Consider the following 26,056-nt stretch of genomic DNA (forward strand, 5'->3'; position numbering starts at 1 on the left):
GCTTCAGAGGCACATGGGTGCAGGAGGGACAGAGCTAGGGCAAGAAGGCAACGGGGTGGCACCGCCACAGAGAGATGCAGGGTGGAAAAACACTCAGAGATGAAGACAAGTTGGGGAAAATGGAGATTTTTCAACTGAGTAAATATCTTTAAGAATCTAACCATGGCAGGTTTTACAGATATAACAGAAGAACTGACTCACCTGGTCATTTTTTTTGCTGCTTAACTGGGAGGTGAGAATCAATCTAAGCTTCAAGATAGACGTGTGGAATGTTTTCCTCTCCTCCTCTTTGCAACTTTTTTCAAAAGTCTCTAGGAAGCAGTACAATATAAATTTTCATTTTTCTCTTATTTGATCCCTCCTTCTGTCTCCTTATTGCAGATGCCCTTTACAAAAGTCTTAATCAGCCTCCCCATGACACACAGGGAACTACATATGCAGCAGCTAAGTGCAGGTGGAGTCACTGAATTTGGCTTAAGGTACTGTATTTTGTTCCACAAGAAAAACTAGAAATTCAATAGGAAATAGAAAGAAAAAAGAAAAAAAAAAGGCCATGGCACTAAAGCTAGCTAGAGTCTGAACAATAAAACAGCATGAGGTGGTCTTTAATCTCAATTATCAGTGCTCACAGCCTCTATTAGCCAGCCCTGATTCAAGTTTAAACATACCTAAAAAGCAAAGGCTGGCCTGACTGCCCCTGCAGCACATACAAACCCAGCCCCAATGTGGCAGAGGAGGATGGGGAGTACAGGAGCTGGGAACGGGAGCAGGCCGATCGCTTGCCGTGGGAAAATGGTTCAGATTCCCCGCCAAATAAACTAAATTTCTACTTTATTTGAAATGAAACCTGGTGTAAAAACAAAACCACAGGAAACAAAATACAAAATTCATATCACAGATGTGTCCAGGTGATCTGAATTCATATTTTCCACTGCACAAGAGAGCACTAAGGGTACTAGAGCCAGGTCCATTAACTAGACCCGGGCTGGGGACACCACCAGTGTCCTAATGACCAGGCTAGAGCAGGACCTCATCCTGCTCCTGCAGCAACCTTCTGCAAACTGAAGCACCTTCCAAGAGTTGAGACTGAAGCAACTCTTCTCTCTCAAGAAAAAGACAAAAAAATTTAAAAGCCCGGGAAAAAACAAGTGCCTGGGAACCCAAAAGCAGGAGCGTAAGACAGACAGAAAAAAAGACACCACCATCTTCTCCTTTATGTCTGCCCAACTTTTAGAAAGGAAGATACGTTTCATTAAAATTTAAAGCAATTGAAAACCTTCCCCCCCACAAAGCTCCACATAAATTACTCATAAAATTAAAGAACCATGTAAGAATGGCATAAAGTTACCCCAGGGTGTATTTTACTGAGCCATTATGGAAGAATACACACAAATGAGGATGATATTAATGACTCCACAGAACACATTTTTCAGTACTGCTTCACCCTTTCATCAAATGACAAGAAAAATTCACTACAGAGACACTACACCAGGATTACTTCTGTTTCTGCCTGCCTCGGCTCTTTTGTATACTGATAAATATATGCAATATATATAAATACATAAATACCCCTGCACCTTGCAAAATGCACACTGTCCAAAACCAAAGCAGCCCTTCATTATTCTGGGTATGGTTTTGTAAACCCAAAATTTGGCAGGGTGAGAATGCAGTCTCAGACTGAGACTTTTTTTTACTTTAAAATAATATATGTAATGTTGTAAACTGGTGGATGGAGAGCAGGAGTGCTGTGTCCTCAGTTCATCAGTGTGAGAGCCGATCGATGCAGGACGGGCTACAGCAGAGAAGGCTCCTGACAGAGCCCATGGCTCCCTCATTAGACGGGACTAGCTGCAGGTCTGTTAAAAATTACTAATTTTTCTTACATCGCTACATGACAGAACGGATAATCCCTGCCATGAAGGATATTGTTGAAGAAGCATAGATAGACCTGTACCCGGGAGTGAGGACGGAGAGAGGAATAGTCATGGACTTGACAAATAGCCCAGGTGGGAAGGGACCTGGAAAGATCACCTTTTGTCAACATTATTTATAGTGTAGAGATGGAGAAAACAAGAGGCTTCAACAATCCACCCAAAGCCACAGACCCTTAGCTCCAACTCTCCCAACTTCTTAAATACAAGCTCAGCTCTTTCTTTGCCCAGATCCATGGCCATTGTGCATTGGAGAAAGGGAATCCTCATCTCCCTGTTTGCCAAAACCTGATCAAGCCCACCTTGGGGGAGGTTTTATAGATAACTTGCCCAAACACTTCCCAGGGCTCTCGTTTCAGCAACACCCTGACTATCATGAGATCATTTAGCATCATTGATAGAGACAACATTAGCATCCTTGTGACTGAAACCGGTACGCAAAATAGCTGAGTAGGAAGCAAAGGAGGCACTAGCGTCCTCTGAAATACCCAGCATCCGACAGCAGCAGGGTCCGGCCCTGCTTGGGAACCCTCGCCAGTCTGGCACCGTCTCTGCATTGGTGTCTAAAATGGATGAGCCTGATACAAGTCTTCAGAAAATTCAATTACTCTGATTACATGTTTATTCTGCAAACTTAATTTGTGCAGATCAACATATATGGAACAGATTACTGCTTGATAAAATCGTCGTCTATGTGGGCTTTAAAGACATCCCTGCCCTCCCTTGCTTTTTCATGTGAAATTTCATTGCATTAATTTTAATGGCCTTTTAATTTCCTATACAGTTTTGACATTTGTATAAGAAATGTGTGTTAAAATAGACCGCTGTTGAAATTTTGTCTATGTCTCTTTAACATTTCCTGTGCATAACTTCAAAGAATATTGTCTCCACTGAAAAACTTGTAGCAAAAAAAGAAACAACAATCAAAACCAAAAACTTGTATAGCTTCTGCTGCAATTGCTTTAATACAGTACTGATGGTAGTTTTTGCTACTAGTTGTCTTAGCAAGAAAATTCATGTGCACCCAGTCACTAATAAAGAAAAATAAATGCTTCCCCACCATAATCACAAAAAATGGAATTCTGAAATGGCAAAGGGATTGATTTCTTAGGTTACATGCAACAGTCTCTAATGGGAACTGAAAGTAATTACAAAAGTATCTAGGTAGGTGTGGATCTTGGTGACCAAAGCCACCCACATCTCCTATGCAAGTAAGATCACCCTCTAGCTGCTGCAAATGCCCCACTCGCTACCTAAATCCGCCCCAGATATCTACCTCTGCTTCCGAATTTCTACTTTTAGGACATTGGGGTGGGGAGCACAGCTCAACCATAGAGAGGCACAGATTTGGTCCTTGCAGTACAGCACAGGAGGGGGTAGACATATGGGGACACAGATGGGCTTCTCTTAAGTACATATAATAATATGTCCCTACCTCAGAAGGATACAGAATTTAATTATTCCTTATAAAGCCCTTAAAGATGCTCGGGTAGAAGTTGAGATGTCAGTGCACACTAAATTGATTTCACTGGAAGGGAGATGATAAGAGGCAACTTTATGAGGCTGGAGTGATGCCGTCAAGTTTCTTTGGGGCACAGCAACATGCCTTCCTATTCATCTTCTCTTTCACCAGCTAATACGCACATCACTGAGTCACAGATTTATTAGGAAACTGGTTTTAATTCATAAGGGCTGTGAAAAGAAGTGAGCTGGTCCCACAGCAGGGAACAGCTTTCAAAGCTCAGACAGACAATTTCAATCCTCCTTGCGAGAATAGATGCATTTCTTTATTCTCTACTACCAAGCTGCTTTAACAGTGTCTTGAGGAGCAAAAATAATAACTCACAAAGTCTCCACATGTGGTATGAAAAGATTAGACTTGGCTTAAGCAGGCAGGGATTTAAATCTGGACTGATAATAACTGTAGTGAAATTACATACCATAAAGGCAGAGAAAAAGGGGTTGTAATTTACTAAAAAAAAAAAAGGGGGGGGTGTTAATCTGGGGACAAAAAGCTTCATATAAATCCAGCCCATATATTCTGGATGATTATTTCAAAAAGCTGGAACTTTTTCTGTTGATCTTTTAAACTGATTACTGAGCAAATGTATGCACTTTCAGAAACCGGCACTGACAGACATGAATTTCAGATGTCCTTTTTCATCAGCTTTTTCTTCTTTAACAATGCCAGATTGCATAATATTTCTGATATTTTCAAATAATGTGGAAATTCAATTTATGTGCAGCCATGTAATTTATTGTACAATAGTTACAGCATGTTCTAAAAGACAGCCACATAGAGGCTGACTGCCTCCCAGGACCAGAGAGAGTTGTTTCAAAATGATAAGATAATTTGGTCAACAGTAAAAAGCAAAAAGAAAAATGGAAAGCAATATTTTCCCCAAGCTCAAACTTGACACTTTAGAGAAATCTTGAAGTTATTAAATAGGAAAGATATTCCAAATGTCTACACTGCACATTAAACAGAGCCGGTAACTCCGCGCTGTGGCAGCTTCAGCTGGTAACAGCAGGGGGTAGCGGTGCCTGCTTTTCACTGGGGCTTTGCAAGGGGCAAGGCATTTTCCCGACTGAAATGTTATTTTACTTCTATAAATATATCTATATTAAAAATACAAACATATATAGAAGTATGTGTATGTGCATTTGTGTGTGTGTCTAAGCAGCCATCAATTATTAATAGACAAATGATGCTGATGGTTAGTTACTTAATACCTTACTTTCAAAAGGCTGAGATTCATAAACTCACTTTCAAGAATTATTTCTCCAAAAAGGGCTGGGATACCACCTTGTTTATGTTTGCACACAGCAGCTGCGTAACTACAACTAAGCGCAATAAGCGGCAGAGCAATAGCAGAGCAGGAATTGAAGACGTATCTAAAATGCAAGGTAATCCAGTAAAACAGAAAGCTACATGTCTTGGGTGATATTTCACTAACAACACTACTCTTGGGGGTCTGGGAAGTGATGACAGGGAGTAAAAATCATGTTTCGTGATAAACAAAGCTATAGACACAAGATCACAGAATAACGTAAGTTGAGAGGTCCCTTCTCCCTTTGCTCACAATATCCCTTGCCTGGTTAGGGGACAGCGCACATGTTCTCGCTGACCTTACCACACACCTTTCTGGGGGCTCAGCTTAGCTAAAGCTAAAGCCACCTAAAGCCACCTCTAGAGAGTTGCCTTATCACAGGATTTGCTTCCAAGCTCCTCTTCTCCTCCACCCGCCCGTGGAGAGCCATTCCCGCCTCCTCTACCTGCTCCCAGCAACGAGTCGCCTGCAGCAATGAATCAAGAAAACGTATTTCAGGGGTTTCCAGCACAGCTGTTACCTTCACACAATGAGGGGTTTTCAGACAAATACTGCCTTTCACTTAAATTTCTGTACATGGCAACGTGTGACAACGTAAAACAGTTTCTGCGCTTCTGTTAAGCGTTAGATTTCTCATCTTATTACAGAAGGTGAGAGTATTCTGGCAGGGGCTTACTGACAGAGCATAACGCAGCTCAGCATCCCACCATCACCCCTATGGTGCGCCAAAACAGACCAGTGCCCATCAGTATGAGGCACAGCACCCAATTCTGTGCCAAGAACTAGATACGAATCCCATATTTACGGCCCATTCTTCTGAATAATGAATTTTGCCATGGAAGGGCTCTAATAATGTTTCAATCCTGTCTCTGCAACAGCCTTTCTTGAATCTTCCAAGTGAGAAAAACTGCAATAGGACAAACCCAACTAGAAGAAATTTCTCTTCTTTCTGAAGATCAGACATATGCAAATACTTACAATAAAATGAGACATACAGAAAGAGAAAACTGTCTACTGAAAGGTTCCACCTGCTCCAAAGATTTATAAAATGCACTTACTGCTAAACATTAACTAACAGAAAATGTTTGCTTTTAAACACCAATAAGCCAAAATGTTTACTACAGTGGGAATTTTTTGTATCTTTCAGTAAGTTTGCCATGTTTCCTTGTAAAAAACCAGCTCCTTATATACCATAGCATAGCTTTTGATACCACTTACGCTGTCACATAATAGAAGATGGGGTGTGTAATCATCAAAGTCACAACACAAACAAGCAATAGGCTGCTGATGAGCTGCTAGACACTCTGCAAGACTGCAAGAAACATTACAAACTGAGGAAAGGTTTTCTTTACCATGCATAAGGACTGGGCCTTATTTTTCAAGAGGAGCTACATCAAAACCTTAAACCAATGCACTACGAGAACCGCAGAGCTGCAGTTCATCACTACAGCTATTGCTGCCACCCACACCCGTTCCTGTGCACACTCACGCTCGGGCTGTGTGGCGACCTTGACAGGCTGCGAGCTCTCTCCTGGTCCCCACTCGTTGTATGCCACCACTCGGAAGGTGTAGGTCTCCTCTGGTTTCAGGTTGCCCACGGTAAGTTGAAGTGTCCCAGACTGAGATGTGTTGACTGCCCGTTCCCTAAAAAAAAAACCAAACAAACAAAAAAAAAACACCCAAAAGACATTTTAAAATGCATTTGGATCTTCAGGCATTACTTATTTACGCAGTTGGTAGCCTGCAAGGTATGATTACTTATCAAACTTCAGTTTGAGGCTTGTTCATCTGTAGGGGGTTTTTTTGATTTTTACTTTAAAAAGCCTAATTCAAGTAATGGGGCCCACTGGGAATGCTGCAAGCGCTACAAAAAAAGACTTGTATTTTAACAGTTCACATATATATGTTCATATAGCACATTGCTGCTTTGCCTTTCTTAATATAACAAAAAAGGAAAATTGATGGAAGGAAATAGCTATTCAACAAAGGAACACATCTCTGATATAGGAAGTGAGATGCATATTGGACTGTAAACACCCAGCTAATGAAAACTGGGTTTGGATTGCCCTGCAAACGGAGCCTTTGTCAGTGCTCCTGCTACAGCTGTGCCTGCGAAACCACCAGCACCTCCCAGCTCGAGTCTTTGCTGAACCCCTACAGCTCTTTCACAGGCACAGGGGCAACACGGTCTTCTAGGACATGGCTACCACTCACCATTTCATAGCTCTAAAATGAAAACCCATCTGTGGAGTTTACACTATGCTCCCCGCTCGGCAAGACGAGCACCCAGAGTGATGGTCGGACACCACCCCACGCATGCAAACTTGCATACGTGCATACTGGGAAACTGGTGCGTGGGGACGGCAGGTACTTCTGCTCCCGAGCAGTGACAGAGAGCCTGCCTGGTGTCCAGCACGAAATTTGTTTCAAGAGACACTGCAGTTCACTACTGCCTGGATCAGCCAGGTTTCTATTTTTGCCCAAGTTGGCCAGCAGTTGGCTATCACTGAGCCATCGCAAAAAATCGCAAAAAATGCTATTTGATACTCCTCCATCAGCTGCTCCCAGGGGCGAGTCCTGGGGTAACTGGTCAGTGATGTCTCCAGAGTAAAGGTACAGCCCAGATGTTGGGAGGTGGCAGCCCCTGGCCAGGGAGACATGCAGGACATCATCCTCCCATCAGCAAGAGCCATATAATCTCTCCTGGCACCATAAGTACCCAAAGCTAAAGGGGTATCTGCGCCCTGGCACTAGCATCTCCCCCTTGGGTCAAGCAAAGCTCTGCCTAGCTGTGGTTTTGTGATGCTCAGTGAAAGGAAATGATTGGCGAGAGAGATAGAGATCTAGAGTCATTAACATGGGATTATCCGGGAAAAACACAATCCCTAAACAGTAAAGCAGGGTTTAAATTGGATGAAATCACAGTCATTTCATGGACAATCTGCAAACACAAGTAGGTACAATTGCTTTTGTAACTGATTTATTATGGGTGGCGTGCCTCTCTCCTTTACTGGAGGCCCTCTGAAAAGCTAACAACAACAACAAGGTAGATTTCATGCTGCAGAAAAAAAAAAAAAATCATTTAAGACTGAACCAACTAATTATCAAACTTCATGTAACACTGCTGTGGTTCTCTGGGCTGCAATAGGCATAGCAGCAATTCAGAGAACAGAAACTATTGTTCCTTTGGGGAATGTTTCCTCAAAAAGAGATTTCTGAGAGACCAAAGAACAGTCCTGTCCTCTGAGCACCAGGCTCCACTGTCTCTCCGGCCCCCTGAGGATTTACTGAACAAAGTTTGGGTGAACGTTTCCTGGGGGAAAACAGTGGGATTGTCCCTCATCGGAGACAACGGGAGTTTAATGCCTCTATTCCAGCAGAAAGCTTTTCTGTTGCACTTGGCGACGTGAAAGCAGAGCTGCGGACGGCTGCTGCTCCCCGACGAGGACAGTGGCAGGCAGAGTCTTTGCTCTTTTGAACTGTGCAAGCTGAGCTTGACCAACTCGGATGATTTTATTCTCTTGCCTCTTATCTCTGTTTTCTATTTTCAAGCTGTAGAAGTAGGAACCCAGTTGCATTGAAAACAGCTCCAATGGATTTGTAACCAACTGAACGACTCTGAAAGCAGCGGTACTGCAGGGGGTCAGATGGCCAATAACATCTGAACAGCTATGATATTCTCATAAACCCTTTAAGATGCAGGAACATGCACCAGTAAGACAGAAAACTAAATATGCCCAGTGACTTCCCACCTGCAGGATGACAGGACTGGCAGCAACTGTATCTCACTGTATACATCTATTTTTTTTCATAGCAGAGAAGCAACAAGACCACCTTTCAATCCCAAAACAGTGATAAAGGAGCAAGAGAAGAAAAAGGAGATGAACTGATAGAAGAGAACTCCAGTCAGATCTCTGTTTTAATACTTCTCTGCCACAGTGGTACCTGGGGTGACACATATGTGCAAGTCTGGAAAGGTGGAATGGTTTGTAGCATTCTTTCAGTAAGTCTTTTACCATTATCTAGTAAGAAAGGAAAAAAAACCCCACAACCACACACGTATCTGGTGCCCTTGGCACTCACGTTGCCACTGAGTGACTTCCTGAGATGAACCAAATCTGCATTTTAGACTGAAGGGGCTGAACTAGCACAACGTTCTCATCTTGTGTAGTTTGGGATCTAGGTGTGAAGTGCTACGATGAAATTCTGACCCAGCCCATTTTATACCTGACACAGAGGCTGCAGAGCAATGTAAAAAATCCAGCCCCGTCACAAGAGACAGGAGGAGACCCAGGGCTGCTGTTCCTCTTCACAGATCTGCATTTGCTGCATCACATCCCAGCTTCAGCCATTTGGAAGCATCTAAGCAAGTGCTTTGATGAGACTCTCACGCAATCATCTCCAAATGCAATCACAGCAGCTTCAGGGTTCATCTTCCACTAGATGTTGGTGGTGGTACCAAAGCCCATCTCCCAGGACACTTCTCTGTGCAAGCCAGGAGCTGTATAACCACCCAAGTACATCAGTGTTTTCAAGCTGATGAACCCAACGAGCCCATCACTTGCGATGACGAGCCAGTCCATTCCTAAGTGCAAATCCAGGTAAAACCCTTCTGCTCCCACTGGAAATAGCACCCAGGTTGGCAGCAACTGGAGGTGCCTGCAGCACAAGCTATCTCACAGTATTCACACATCATTTCCAAGACTAATGAACTCAAGTCCAACCCCGTGCTCTGGCAATCTGATGGTTTCCAGTTTGGGAGCAGCGCTGAACAGCAGCAGCTCTAGGCTTTCCTCAGCCCATGCTGAAAAATCACAGAGGGAAGTTTCCCCGCTCTTGGCCAGCCAGCGTGTTCCCTCCATGCACCTCAGGAAAGCACTGAGCACATTAAGCCTTTAGATTCTTTATATCCTATAGGTTGGGTTTTCTAGCTAGGACATTTAGAGTATCTTTCAAATGCAATACCAGAAGCCCAAAGGGCAGTGCAAGATCTCGTAACTTCAAAAAAATGAGAAATGGACTGTATAAAAAAAAAATCCCAGATTTTCCTAAGTAAGGACTGAATACTAATCAAGCAAGCACTCCAGGACTGAGACTAAGAGGAATAAAGCAAAACAAAGGGCTGAGGTTCCCTTCTGGGCAGGCTGAGATGCAAGAATAGCCAGCAGCCCACTTAGCCCCATCTCACAACCTGGCAGCAGCCAGATAGCAGACATTTAGAGGAATAAGTGAACCACGACAGAAGTATGTGGTTGTTCTCCTGGCATAGAGCTCCTGCGCACATGTTTCTGGAATTTTGGCACCCAGGTGGATCACAGACACCCCAATGGGTCCATCACCTTCGAACCGTCAAATCTCCTGACTCCACTGTTTCTGTTTTCTGTGATATCCTGTGGCAAGGTAATTATGAGTTGTGAGAAAAAATTATCCCTTTTGTTTAAACAAGCCACCCGCCAATGTCACACCTGGCAGTGACTTCTTCTGTGACACTGTAAACCCACCAGCTAGCAAAGAGAAAAAATTCCTTATGAATATAGCAACCCTGCACTTGTCTTTCTAAAATAGGTATCTAAAATACGTCACATGACTGCTGTAAAACATTTGGCTGCCTTTCTCCCTTGAGCTCCAGTGACCTGCCCTGCTGACACGCACTCAGGCTGAAGTTAGGTGAGGTAAGTGTCACCCGTGTCTGAAAGTCCATCGTCTGCTCCTGCTCACCAGCGTGGGGCTAATGAGCTACAGATGCTACGGCAATGCAGGAATAATCTAAAAAAGCACCAAACATCCTTGAATCGGGCACCTTTATATTTGGGGTTTTCTTTTTCAAACCCATCTTGGCCATAAATTACAGTCTAAAAATAAAAGACCTTGACTAAAGTCATCCACTTTCTTGTAAAATGGAGGCTTCGACATGTAATTTCCAATGACTGAAGATCATGTTATATTACTGTATCAGCACGTAAAAAAAAAGATAATTACAGTTCCCATATATCTTTTAGGTGTGTAACAAATGCTTTTATAATGTTTCAAACACCTAATTAGTTACTTCAAGTAAGACAAGTCATATTAATGCTCCTTGCTGTGAAATGAATACTATTAATTTTAAAATGGACAGACTCTTACTACCTTGAGTTCTTTTTTTATCACCCCTTATCATTCTCCCACAAAATAACATAAGGTCCTTGATTATAATAAGCAAACCTCAAAACTAATGTAAACAGATCAGCAGGGAATGATATTTTAGAACTTCAGCTGAATTCTGAAGATAGGCTTTAATCAAGTAGAAGTTTTTCTATTCAATTAAGTGGTCCCTTGATTCATTTCTTCAGTCTGCAACATGTAAGGAGCTAAACTAGGAGATCTATTAGCTTGTTGTGACTATCTGTGCATTTATTAATTTGTTACTGAAAACAACTGCATGTTCAACTAAAACCAAAACTGGTCCCAACCTTGCAGAAGAGTCCTTCAACAAAGGATTTTGCATTCAGCTATAATATTGCTGATTTCCAGGGTCATCTTCTTCTTTTCTTTTTCTCTTTTTTTTTTTTAAAGATCAGAGCATTTAATTTCACTTATTGGGAAAAATGTTTGCTAACAGTCAGTTAAAGAAGAAGGATAGCTGCAAATGAGGACCCATTATTTAAGCCAGCATGACATTTCAAAGGTTGCCATCAAAAACCAAATGGTATTTCGGGGGTTTGTGTCTCATCTAAAATGCTAAACAGAAAAATATTACCATATAAATATTTCTCATTACTTATAAATAAATATAGTGAATTTTTAATTGTAAATTAAATTTTAAATTTTAAATATATCATTATGTAAATTCTCTCCAGGAAGGCAGAATTCATTTAAAACTATGCACAGGTAATTAAATATGCCTTTAGATTACATTTGAGGAGTTATTTTCTGGTTTAGAGACAAAAATAAACACTGTTTCTTTCTTTGTGGTGACTAATACGCTACTGCATAAATATCAAATGCCCATGTGAATCAACGCTCGATCATTGAGAAGCAAACCAGCAGAGATGGATGAGAAGAGAGAACAAATAGTGAGGCTGAGAGCAAATCTGAACATCAAAATCAGATCACAATTTGAATGTACCTACGGATTAAAATATCGAATACGGCCCATTTTGCAAATGCTCAGTATGAAAAATTGCTACTCTAAATCAGCTTGCAGTTAAACATGGGCAACATCCAAACACAAACGCTGTTGGTTCAGAAGGGTTTTAAAGACGAAGATGGATCCAATACTGCTACCTGAAGACCACTAGCTAAAAAACAAACAAACAAAATAATTAAAGTTTCACCAGCAGGTGGATGTGAAAGATGCCGGAGATGAAGCAGCACCTTCACCCTTGCAGTACACAGGGACATCCCATTCCCAAGAGCTCCACATCTGGGCATCGTCCCAGCAGTCAAATGGAAAACAAATCGAAAAGGCAGAGATTTACCCCTTGCATTGGTAAACTATGCATTTTTAATCCTGTGGGTGACCTCATTACTTGGGTATAAAAGGGGGGGGGGGGGGGCTGGTGAGTTTATAACATCAAGCAAAATCTAAAATAGCTCCTTTCTCTTCTGTAACAGTTCTCCTGTATAGCAGGACTGATTTTTATGGTGTCTGTGTGTGTATATACACGTGTATACCTTGAAGAGTGATATCCATCAAAACTCACACATTATATTCTACTACTATATTCCACTATATTTTAACAGAAAATAAGCACAATCAAATGCATGCTAACAGTGACGTAGCTACTAACAGATCCTATACATGAAATCCTCTATTTTCTGCTCACTTTTTCATCAACAGTTTGCTATTAGCAGCAAATGTTATAAATATCTCACTTTTAAATCTGAACTTTTATCTCAACAAGAAACCTCCTTGAGTGTAGGTGTATTGGTTGGCTGTTTATTTTCTAATAGATTTAAGGTTTGTTTTATTCTTTTCTAAGAAACTTGCCTTCTACCTTTAAGTGCTCTTTCCAATCATCTTTATCAGCAAGCAAAAGCATTTGATCCCACGCAGGCTGCCTAGCTGAGCATGAAGATTAAAGAGCATCCCATCAGAAAGGCTCTGGTGATTACGCTAAGGCACTAAGTGCAATCACTTCCAAAAGCGGTTTCTTTGAAAGGGCTGAGCTGAAAAACCCTTATGAGAGAGTTCAAAACACGGAAGACTATTTTTTCTGGACGGTCCCTGAAATGGCCGTGTGTCCTGTGTGTTGTGTTGGCCTCGGTGACGCTGCCAGCTGTCACGCAAATCCTCCCTGCTCTCAAACCCGGGAAGATCGCCTTACTCCAGACTTGCAGTAATTACTCTGACAATTCCTTTGCATCCCTGAGGTTAATGTCAAATCCAATATTTATTTTTTTAAAGAGAAAAATAGCTCTTTTATAAAAATAATGTGTAAACAATGAACAACTCAAAAATTCCATAGAAGCTTTTTCCTTTAAGGAAAACTACATCAATTTTATATCTCAGTTTGAAAGACTACAGTGGCATATTCAAAAGTTCAAAACTGCAGGTGGTATTTTGAGTCTCTTGATGGAGGAACAATAGTGGAATTTTTATGTTATCTGTTTATTTGTTTACTTATTCTAACACAGAGTCCACAGTCTTCTGCAGGAGACTCTTTAAGAAGGCATGCATCTAGTTGGGAATGGGACTAAGGCATCCTTCTGGTAACCAGAACTTTGAGCAGCACTACGGAAATTCTGGAAGAAAAATAAATAAGGGAGTAAGCTCTTCTTCCATCTTCTTTAATCTCAGAACCACCACTATTTAAATGCCTCATATAAGAATATTAGTATTTTCTCCTCACTGCTAAACTAAAAGGCTGAGTTAAGAGTATGACTCAGTCCAGCTGTGTGTGGTAGCTCTGACCTTTTTAAGACCATTAAAATAAATGAGATGTGATTACAACAGTGCCCTCTGGCATTGCCACGTCATGGGCACATCACGCCCATCAACAAATCTCAAAGCACTTTATAAACATAAGGAGATGAGAATCCCCGTGCACAGCACAGGACCCTGTTCCATTATTACTGGTGGCCATGGTTGCAGACAAACATTAGGACCCAGATGGGCAAAAACATTTGATTCAGTTGTGTGAGCACCAATTTGATACCCACACTGGGAGCGACAAGGAAGCTGCTGAGCATCCTCACTTTCCACTGAACTCACTCATCACTCTTTTTGCATCAGTTACTTTTCTAGGGCCAATGAATACCTTCCCTGAGTGCCTGACAACCTTCAATATATCCCCTTCCTGAGGCTTCAATGAGATGTTGGTTCTCATTTCATACACACTAATCACAACTGGAGACTCAATACGATGCAGGATGGAGATCTGAACTCTGAACCCCAGTCACAGAATCATTAAGGTTGGAAAGGACCTTTAAGATCATTAAAGCCAACCATCAACCCAACACCACCATGCCCACTAAACCATGTCCTGAAGCGCCACATCCATACATTTTTTTGAACACTTCCAGTGATGGTGACTCCACCACCTCCCTGGGCAGCCTGTTCCAGTGCTTGACCACTCTCTCAATAAAGAAATTCTTCCTAATCTCTAGTCTAAACCTCCCTTGGTGCAACTTGAGGCCATTTTGTCTCGTCCCGTTGCTAGTTACTTGGGAGAAGAGACCAACAACCACCTCACCACGACCCCCTTGCAGGTAGTTGTAGAGAGCGATGAGGGCTCCCCTCAGCCTCCTCTTCTCCAGGCTGAACACCCCCAGTTCCCTCAGCTGCTCCTCGTAAGACTTGTGCTCCAGACCCCTCACTGGCTTCGTTGCCCTTCTCTGGACACGCTCCAGCACCTCAATGTCCTTCTTGTAGTGAGGGGCCCAACGCCGAACACAAGGATTCGAGGTGCGGCCTCACCAGTGCCGAGTACTGGGGTACAATCACTTCCCTATTCCTGCTGGCTCCACCAGCCAGCTGACAACCAGCACCCCCAGGTCCTTTTCCCCAGCAGCTCTCCAGCCACTCCTCCCCAAGCCTGTAGCGTTGCATGGGGTTGTTGTGACCAAGGAGCAGGAACCCGGCACTTGGCCTTGTTAAACCTCATACAGTTGATGACCTCAGCTCATCAATCCAGCCTGTCCAGATCCCTCTGCAGAGCCTTCCTGCCCTCCGGCACATCAACACCATACAACTTGGTGTCATCTGCAAACTTACTGAGAGAACACCTGATCCCCTCATACAGATCATCAATAAGGATATGAAACAAGACCGGCCCCAGAACCGAGCCCTGGGGAACACCGCTTGCAACCGGCCGCCAACTGGGTTTAACTCCATTCACCGTGACTCTCTGGGCTCAGCCATCCAGACAGTTCTTTAGCCAGAAAAGACTGCATCTAAGTCACGAGCCACCAGTTTCTCCAGGAGAATGCTGTGGGAGATGGTGTCAAAGGCTTTACCAAAGTCTAGGCAGACAACAGCCACAGCCTTTCCCTAACCTATCAAGCAGGTCACCTGGTCATAGAAGGAGATCAGGTTGTTCAAGCAGGACCTGCCTTTCATGAACCTGTGCTGGCTGAGCCTGATCCCTTGGTTGTCCTGCACATGCCCTGTGAGCACTCTCAAGACGAACCTCTCCATAATCTTCCCTGATACCGAGGTCAGGCTGACAGGCCTGTAGTTCCCAGGATCCTCCTTCTGGCCCTTCTTGTAGATGGGCGCCATGCTGGCAAGCCTCCAGTCATCTGGGACCTCCCCAGTTAACCAGGACTGGTTATGGTGGAGATTGATGATGATGATGGAGAGTGGCTTGGCAAGCTCCTCCACCAGCTCCCTCAATACTCTTGGGTGGATCCCATCAGGCCCCATAGACTTATGGGTGTCCAGGTAGCATAGCAGGTCGTTAACTGCTTCCTCCTGGATTATGGGGAGTTTATTCTGCTCTCTGTCCCCGTCTTCCAGCTCAGGGAGCTGAATACCCTGAGGATACTTAGTCTAGCTATTAAAGACTGAGGCAAAGAAGGCATTTTCCTCATCCTTGGTGACAATGTTCCCCTCCCCATCCAATAAGGGATGGAGATTCTCCTTGGCTCTCTTTTTGCTGTTAATATATTTGTAAAAACAATTTTTGTTACCCTTTACAACCATTGCCAGACTGAGCTCTAGCTGGGCTTTTGCCTTTCTAATTTACTTCTGCATGACCTAACGAGATCCTTGTACTCTTCTTGAGTTGCCTGCCCCTTCTTCTAAAGGTGATAAACTCTCTTCTTTTCCCTGAGTCCCAGCAAAATCTCCCGGTTCGGCCAGGCTGGTCATCTTCCCCGCCAGCTCTTCTTTTGGCACATGAGGACCGCCTGCGACTGCACCTTTAAAGACTGTCCAGCCTTCCTGGACCCCTTTGTCCTTCAGGACTGTCTCCCAAGGGACTCTCTCAACCAGTGACGTGAACAGGCCAAAGTCTGCCTTCCGGAAGTCCATGGGAGAGGTTTTGCTGACGCCCCTCCTTACCTCATCAAGAATCAAGAATTCTATCATGTCATAGTCGCTAAGCCCAAGACGGCATCCAACCACCACATCTCCCACCAGTCCTCTGTTTGTAAACAGCAGGTCAAGTGAGGCACCGCCCCTGGTAGGCTCACTTACCAGCTGTGGCAGGAAGTTATCTTCCACCCACTCCAGGAACCTCCTAGACTGTTTCCACTCTGCTGTGTTGTATTTCCAGCAAATGTCTGGTAAGTTGAAGTCTCCTACAAGAACAAGGGCTAGCAATTGCGAGACTTCTGCCAGTCGCCTATAGAATGCTTCATCTGCCTCATCTGCCTCTTTGTCCTGGTTGGGTGGTCTATAACAGACACCCAGCAGGATATCTGCCTTGTTTGCTTTTCCCCTCATCCTTACCCCTAAGCACTCAACTTGGTCATCACAATTGTTGAGTTCTGTACAATCAAAATGCTCCCTAACATACAGAGCCAACCCACCGCCTCTCCTTCCCTGACTATCCCTTCGGAAGAGCTTATAGCCATCTAACTGCAGCACTCCAGTCATGAGACTCATCCCACCATGTTTCTGTGATGGCAACTAAGTCATAGCTGTCCTGCTGCACAATGGCTTCCAGCTCCTCCTGTTTGCTGCCCACGCTGTGTTCATTGGTGTAGATGCACTTGAGCTGGGCCATTGGTTTCACCCCCAACACTGGCATGTCACCCCTAGGCTCACTTCTAGTGAGCCTGGTTTTATCCCCTTCCCCCCCTGAATCTAGTTTAAAGCCCTCTCGATGAGGCCTGCCAGCTCATGAGCAAGAATCCTTTTCCCCCTTGGAGGCAGCTGAACTCCACCTGCTGCCAGCAGGCCTGGTGCCATGTAAACCGCCCCATGGTCAAAAGAACCCAAAATTCTGCCGACAGCACCAGCCTCTGAGCCACACGTTAACCAGGTGTGTTTTCCTGTTCCTTTCAGTGTTCCCCCCCTCTCACTGAAGGGTCTGATGAAAACACTACCTGTGCTCCTGCTCCATCAACCAGTCACTCCCGCGCCCTTTTAATCACTTTTAGACTTCTTTGCGCAACCTCATCATTGCCAACCTGTATGACCAACGGTGGGTAGTAATCAGTGGGCCGAATCAGACCAGGGAGTTTCCTGGTGACATCTCTCACCTGGGCGAATCGAAACAAATTTAAAAGCCTTATCTGTAGAATCATAGAATTGCTTAGGTTGGGAAGGACCTTTCAAACACTGAAGTCCAACCGTTAACCTGGCACTGCCAAGGGCACCACTAAACCATGTCCCTAAGAGCCACGTCTACACGTCTTTTAAAAACCTCCTGGGATGGCGACTCCAGCACTTTCCTGGGCAGCCTGTTCCAGTGCTCGACAACCTTTTTGGTGAAGAAATGGCTACGTGGCTATAAAAGTAAGGTGGACCTTGTTGGAGGTGAAGATGAGAAGCTTGCAAATGTCCAGGCAGGGCCAGGAAATTTCACCGGCAAGACTGAGCCCTTTCAGACAAAGGATAAGCCCAATCTGCGGCAGAGGGGAGTGCACTTGGTAACTGTGGGGTCCCACTTCTTTAGCTCTGATGAACCCAATACATGTCCGCTCATTTTTCAGTTAAACATAGATTCCTATTCAAGTCTGCTCAAAAGCTGAGCTGCCATCAGCACGCACACGAGTACTTGTCACCAGCTGGTAGCTGAAGTGTATCGTAAGTGCAGTGAAATACAGGACAGGATACTTCAATTGAGTTCTTCATAATGATGTAGAGGAAGATAAAAACACAGGATTTTTCTCAGGCATAAAACCATTCATGAAGTTAGGAAAATAAAACAAAATCCAAGTAAATATGCAGTACCATTTTGAGTGTGAAATGAGCCTATACAATGAGGAATCATGCAAACACCGAACAATCTGTGGTGTCATTATCACAAAAGAGCTATCTGCTGTGCAGCTCCGATCGACAGGGCTAGAATGGCTCACGCTGGTCCACTGTATTTGCAACCATGTAAAACCTTCACGACCCACTCCCTAGCTGTTTTCAAGGTCTTGCACCATTTGCGCTGCTCTAAAAGCAGTCCTCCTCTCCGGCTGATTAGGGCTTAACAAATTCACCTCTGCCGGTGACGCAAAGAACACTTGAGCCTGTATATTCAGAGAAAGATGAAAGGTGAAACACAGAGCTAACAATACTTTATGCTGGATGGCCAAGTTATAGCTGAAGGAGGTAAGATCCATACACATCACTGTCAACGCAGATGCTCCTTCATACCAAGACAATGAGCACTGTTATATAAACGTTGATATGATGTCTACAAAAACACACGTCAACAAAAGACATTTCTAGCTTTGCACTTACCGTGGGGAGAAGAACACAAGGTTGAGAACCAGATACTTGTAAAGAACTCAGGCCCGCTTAGGACTATCCTCCCATCCAGAGGAGACCCGTGGCCTGTTGACACCTACCTGTTCACGCCATCCCTGGAGAAGAAGACCGTGTATGTATGGATGCTGCCTCTGGCTTCTGCGGGTGGGCGCCAGCTGAGACGGACAAATCGACTGGAGACCAAAACAGGGACCACATCTCGGGGGGCAGAGGGAAGGACACTGGAACTTGGGACAGCTGGAGGGGAAGGAGAGGAGTCAGTCAGAGAGGCCGATGGCACGGGGGTGTCGGGGCAGGTGGGAGGTGCTGTGGTGGCCACAGCTGAGGTGTTATGGAACAAAGGGCCAAGGTGGCATGGAATAAGTGTGAATAAAATGACAGGGGATGAAAGAGAGAGAAAAAAAACTAACAGTAAAATCACACCTTAAAATACACCATCCTGAACCATCCTCTAAATTGAACAGCAATATGCAAAACTCGAGTAGGCTACTTCCTCAGGATACCTGGAAATTATTTCTTGTACAAGCAATCAGTTCGATACATTCCTTTTTTTGCTCTTATTTCACCGGTTTTGTCTCTTGTGCCCCAAGCACCAGAAGTATTTAACCTCATAAACAAACAATAACTGACCACTCAAAGCCTGAAGCCAACGAACTGACCGGTCTGAGAAGAGCAGAAACTAAGTAGGGTGCTTCAGCACATAATAATTGCACCAGTGGGATAAAATGAAAAGAACAAAGGCAGCAAAACTTAAATATTAATACCATTCCCCACGGAAAAGTGTTCAGCCTATGTGCAAAACCCAGAAATGCCTAAACTGCAGATTCAAGTGGTAACATTAATTTTAGAACATTTAAACATGATAAACTCTTTTCCGGGTTTCAGGGTTTTGTTGTTGCCCACCAAGTCCATGTGAAAACTGGCCCATCAGCATAAATGAAAAAAAAAAAAAAATTAACAAAAGTGATCAGCTACCTCCTGATTTAGCCCATGCATCTTATGGAGCATCCACTGTCACCTAACCTTCTGAAGGCCAACATTATATATAAGGTCCAATTTCATGGGCCACACCAGTCCTGAAAAACACGTTTGCACCATTGGTATCGAACCAAAAAATAATTTATTTTGTTTATTACTGCAAACCTTTTTTTTTGGTCAGACCCCATGCATATAGTGTGAACTTTATCAGGAGCATTAATTTATTGTGAGGTCATTAACAGCATTGTATTACCTAAACAGCTTATGAAAAATAGCTTTATGTAAAAAGCATGACATTCACTGAATACTAGCTTATAATTTTCTTATATTATCCCTAAATTATTATTAAAAGCCATTAATATTGCTATTATTAATAACAAATATTATTACCTCTTACTTATTGTGATCAGTCCAAAACCAGCGGGAATTAAGGAACTTCCCAGTGGCATTTGCAGAGTAATGATGTGTTGAAAGTAAATATTAAGCCATAGTCTCAGCTCTTTTGGCCGCAAAGTTGTGATCAATTATTTGCACTGAGATTGTCTAGCGTCCTTAGTCATGGGCCACTGATCTAAATAATGTGCAAACACAAGGCTAAAGTGTAATTCTGTGTACATTTATATTACGACGACGCGACTATTTTGCTTCACGGTCAGAGCGAGCTGATTTGTGCTTCTGGTCTATTCTATATGTTGACTCATGTATTATAAGCGTAAGTGCACTGTCATCTTCTAATGAGGGCTGCAGTAGGTAAACTTCTCTAGAAAAGTACCAAGGGCATGACTGGGAAAAAAAACCCCACAGATAAACCTACAAGGCTTTTTCAGTTGAGTTCTGGTACTTAAATCAAACACAGCAATTCAGAAAAAGCCCTGTTATTAACTGTTTTGGCACCTGGGGGTCTGTAGAAACCCTCAACTCCTCCACAGAACACCATGGTCTGTGGTTCCTCCACTGAAGGAGCCATTCTCCTGGTGGAGCACGGCAGTCTGGCACCTCTCTTCCATCAAAACCCATTTAGTATTCAGAAACTTGTGCTACGATCAACCCCAAGTCCAGAGATGTATGCTTAGGTGACTATATGTATGTGCCTACATACATACGTGTGCCTAAGCTCCCCCCATAGAAAATGAGGACATCTACCTAACAGAGACAATGGAGCCTAAAGAGCTACTCAGTCTACTAAATGGTGGTATCTACCTTTAAACATGCTGAGAAAGTATATAAAATCTGAAGGTGAACCCATACCCTTCGTGACCTCATGCTCATGGATGCGGCGACTGACCTGCTAGGTGTCAACTTATGAAAATAATCGCCAAAAACCAAGGTGAAAAGCAGCAAGATTGGGACTGGAGCTCCAGTCCACTAACCATGTGTTTTACTCTGGCTTTCGGTAAACTCTGTAGAGCTATCACTGACAAAAGCAATTTCACATTTATTGTCGCTAGCAGTGAATAGCAAACATATACAGTACAACAGTACAATACAGAGAAACATATAACCTGAAATTATCTCGGTAAGTAATGCCTGAAATCCTTCAAGCTTTCATATGACTACACAAGATCTATCCACCACTGGTTAAACCATCTTCATCAAAGTCTGACAGGTTCTGATTTTAGCCTGATGTGGTTTATATTAACTCCTTGCAAAGTGCATCTTTCTCTGCTCTCGTGGCAGTGTGAATAATCATCTATCTCTGTACAAAGCGAGCATAAAAGTGGACTGTTTGATTCATTTTCTATATGCATAAATGACTATACAATCAACAGAGAAGGTCTGAATATAGGCCTGATAGGAACTGATCCTCATGTAGGAAGCCAAATGGAGCACCTCAAATTCAGGACCCAATCCCCCGCTATATTTAATCCGGAAAGCTGTAAGTTTTGTGACCTTATTATTATTTTGCCAGTACGACCCATCCTTGCACTCCTAAAGCAAACTTTTTTCCCAAAATGTAGAAATATGCTCGATATAGGTGTGCACGACCTGCTTGTTCCCAGTCTTTATTGATAAAATACAGACCAGTTGCAAAACACATGCAAGGCCAACTATTTAGGGCGTTTTAAAACAACTAAGGGCAAAACTTGCTTTGCTCCAGCCTGTGCAAGCTGGACCCAGCACTGGAATCGACTGCCTCTTCCCCTCTTGCATCGTGCGCACCATCATCCCCTTTCACCACTGCTTCCCATACACAGCAGCCACGGGCTGCTTGTAATTAAAAATAATAGGAATATGAGACCTAGCTCCAAGGAACAGGCTGGGGTTTTTTAATACTTTTGATCCTTTTTTGCATTTTTTTTACATATATGTACACGTCTGCACACAGGTAGGGAGGAGATCCTAGCAACAACAGATGTCTACCCTTCAAATGGTGTTTTCAGAGACCAGCGAAAGCTTATGTGGGATATACAAGAAGAGATGATGAATGAATGGGAAAAAAAAACCCTGGTAATTATATCCCACAAGGGATTTGGTATCACGCAGATATAACATTACTGTTGCTAAGCAGAGGGGCAATAGATGGCGTGGGTTTATTCATGAGCCTCTCCTGGTAAGAGACATGGGTGCAAATTCTCTAAATGCAAGTTATAAAACACCTCATGTTCTCACAGGGCCTTTTTATATATATGTGTACACACACTCCTCAACCTCAGCACAGTTTTTGTACCTCTCTACAAAAAAATACTCATTTGCTTTCTTTTTACATATTCACCAAGTTGACAGAAAAGGGAAAGAAGTTGTAAGTTTAAGAAGAAAAGTAAGTTGGGAAGTAACTGGAAGTAACAGAAAATGTTGATCTTGGATTTCAGTTGGCAATTGTGACATTGCTTTAAAACATATCCTGGCAATCTGCACTGAGGACCAAGTCCTGACCTGATGAAGAGGAGTTTGACTTTGCTGCTGTTAAAGGAATTAAAATTAGAATGTTTTCAATTACTCATGTTTAATTCACATAGAACATTTGAGCCTGTTATACACATAACCATGTTGCTACATGTCCAAATTAAAAATGCTACTCATTTTTCACTGGGATAAATTAACACAGAAAGAGATTGGGCTATATATAGGATCTATCTAGATCTCAAAGAAAGCGGGTAATTTTCATTACATTTTCCATTCCGTAATATTTTAATTGATAACCTCATCTAAGCAAAGACTACTCAAAGCCGCTGCCACTGTTTTACACTTAGAGTCAGTTAAAATAAGAACATATACTATAGGCTATCTATACTTTTAAAATACTGTCAATTAGAGCCTGTTGGTAAGATCTGAAACTCGATACTTTCTCAGCAAAAATGAGAAAACTCTCACACTTACAATCTTCAACCTCCTGCTGCAAATCACACTTTCCCTAAATATCCCACATTCCCTGGTGCTAAAATGACATTTTAAGACATCAAATGAAAATTTTGAGCCAAGACACTACCTCAAAATATTTTTTATGCCTTCTAACAACTATTTCATTCCTGAATTTGAGCTTTTTTAATATAGAGATGAATTTTTAATATATTTTAGTTTTAAAAGACTTTTGAAAATTTCACTGAATGTATTTAAACAGAAAAGGAACATTCAGGCTTTAAGTTAAGCGTTGCATTTCAGAAAAAACAAGATGTTTTATTCAAGCTAAAATATCAACCTTTTTGATTAATTAAAGTCTCTTCCCTGCTGCCCCCCCAATATTTTCCGTGGGTTTAGCCTTTAAATCGGTTATTCATACAACATGAATTTCAAGTATGACATAAGAACATGAATCTGTTCTCATTTCCAAATCCTCAGTGTTAAAAGGAAAAGCAATTTACATGGAATTTTAATTCCAGAAATAACATCAAATACAAGCTTATTGTCTGGTGTTGCTCAGTACAGCCACAGCCTGGTCAATCCAGTCTTTTGTCGCACTCCTGCATTCAGAGAGTTTAGTCTTTGTTTTGTTTTATTTTATTTTTTACCCAGAACCTTTCTGACCCATTTTACGCCTCCCATAGAGCAAACTGTGAAAGTTATAAGTGAGAAAAAATATCTGTAACTCAAGAGATGCTGCATATGTAACACCTAGGACCTGAAAAAGTGAGGCACCCTTCCAGTAAAACACCCTTAAAGAAGATAATCTGTAATAGATGTCAATTTTGGTGGATTCGTCCTTTTTTAGATACTTTTGGAAGAATCATTCCCATTTCATTTTACAGAATGCCCTTTTATTTCAAGGGGGCTGTGCCACTAAATGGCCGAACTGCAGGCAGCGCGGGAAGCGGAGGAGCCAACGATCACCCCTGGGGCAGAGCCTCAGAGATGTTTCACAGACGCGCGGCTAGCACCCACACGGCAGTGATGGACTAAAAAATTTAATTACATTTTAAATTCAATTTTAAAAAGGGGATTAAAAAATTCTTAATTTATGTTCTTTTAAAAAAATTAAAATCAATATTCATGTACTTTAGGGAAAGAAATACAACTCTAAACAAAACAGAAAGTTGGGGTGTAGAGCACGAATTACCCAATTTCAACTTGCACTGGCTATCGTAAAAATATGAATTTGCAATTATATTAAATTTGTAACATATCACTAATTGTTTCTAATTGAACAGACCACACTGAGGATCTGTGGATGAGAGGAGCTGTATTTTTACACAGCGTTACTTTTACACTGGAAGAGTCATTTTTGATGAACTCAGAATATAAACGCAATCCATGACTTACACAATTCCAGATACACCCCCGAGCAGGTCAGGACTGTAACCAGGTGCTGTTTTCCTCCAGATCGAGGAAAACAGCCAGGGACGGAGGGTTTGTGCCACTAAAGAACCTGGTTTTGGTATGAGGCATACCCTTTGATACCGGGATCCTGGAGCATGAAGCTACCACCAATGTTAAGTCATCAAGTCTCATGCCTTGGGAGTGGAACACAAGGAAAAATTCTGCATTTCACATGGGCAGTTAAAATTTTCATTGGAAACGTCATGATGAAATGATGGATTTCATCACCCATCCTCCACGCCGCTTCTAAAACCCAACGCTAACCTGCAGCAGGAAGACGTTCCCTGGGTCGTGGTAACAGGAGCTCTCATCATCCCACATTAAGCGATTAAATGGGTGGAAATCGGTGAAACGGAGAAACAAGAACCAAAGGAATTGCAGTGTTTTGGTCTGCATCGTTAAGTAGTTAAATTTTGGTCTTGTTTCCAACAGCTAGGAAAAAAGCAGGCGTTATATCAGATGACCTTTACGGAGACAGGAAATAGGTGTAATTTACTGTCCCAAATAAGCATCAGATTGGACAAGTTACTGCTAGGTCATTACTTAGGATCAAACAAAATGTTCTTTTCCACACCAACAACTCCTATTACCTTTCCTGGGGACCATTTGCCAAATTTGGCCTTTCCTTTTCGTCCAGCCGATTAAGCGTACAACGCCGTTCCAAAGCATCACATTCAAAAAGCGCTTCCCCGGGCATTGTGTGCTCAAATCCATCCTCCGTACGCCAGCAGAGATCACGTTGGCACAGCCCGTGCGCGAGCGCACCCGTCTACCTTTGACGCGTTCACATGCATCAGGTTTTACCAACGACGCGGAGCACATGCCAGGAGGCCAGGGTACATCGGCATATGTCTAGCGATTTTCAGCCCATATGCAGCGATACTAATTTACCAAATAAAAGATCTGTCCTCGTTGCCGTACGCACTTCCTCCCTTCTGGCTTCTCGCACAGTAATTCATTATTACTTGGTGCCATAATGACGTTCTTAGAAACGAAGTCATGCAGTACTAATTTTTATTATGCCTCTTTTATGACATTACGAACCTTGCTATAAATCACTGACGTTCACACGTGTCAACAACGCCTGATGGTACTGTACGAGGAATTCACTCCTGACTCAGCACCTCGCAGGATTAGGCCGATAGCGCTTTGGAAACAGCACGTACGTATCCAAAATACAAAATCTCACACAGACTGGGGAGGTTTTGACAGTTCCATCCTATGCAATAACCACCACATCAGAAGCTAAATACGCACTAGTGCTTCTCTTTTCTATCCAGCCTCGTTTTCTCAAATACAGGCAGGAGGGATGCACGTAAGGGTAACAGCTTAATTGCAGAGTTGTGGCAGAGGCGGAAGGAGGCTAGTTATCTGCTAGACGGCGTGACCTCAGACTAGTAAACGGGGAGACCTTCACGAAAGGCAAGCCAGCCTATCTCCTTCTACACGCTCCTCCTAATAGCGAGGTGCCGCTCGTGCCTGCGGAGGAGCACGCAGGCTCTGTCCCCAGCATGGAGCACGAGACTCTGCAGCTGGAACTGCAGTTGGTGAAGGAAAAACGCCCAGAGGGCCATGCCACAAGACCCAGCACCAACAGACCCTTCCCCACGCCCGGAAAACTCGGGACACCTGCACTGCTCCCTAGCCCACACCTGCAAACCAGCCACGCTATTCTTGGGTTTTATTCTCTGCTCATCACTGCAGCATCTGAC

General features: G+C 43.0%; 1 protein-coding gene across 1 annotated transcript in view; it reads right to left on the minus strand.

The window, feature by feature from the left end:
* LOC309415080 (netrin receptor DCC-like) overlaps positions 1–26,056 on the minus strand; it is a 593,773-nt gene that overhangs the window by 163,841 nt on the left and 403,876 nt on the right. Inside the window, 2 exon segments of the mRNA XM_082012494.1 lie at positions 6,252–6,406; positions 18,695–18,851. Coding sequence (XP_081868620.1) covers positions 6,252–6,406; positions 18,695–18,851 — 312 coding nt within the window.

This window comes from Phaethon aethereus (genome assembly GCF_964289735.1).
Source record: "Phaethon aethereus genome assembly, chromosome: W".
Taxonomy (NCBI): Eukaryota; Metazoa; Chordata; class Aves; order Phaethontiformes; family Phaethontidae; genus Phaethon; species Phaethon aethereus.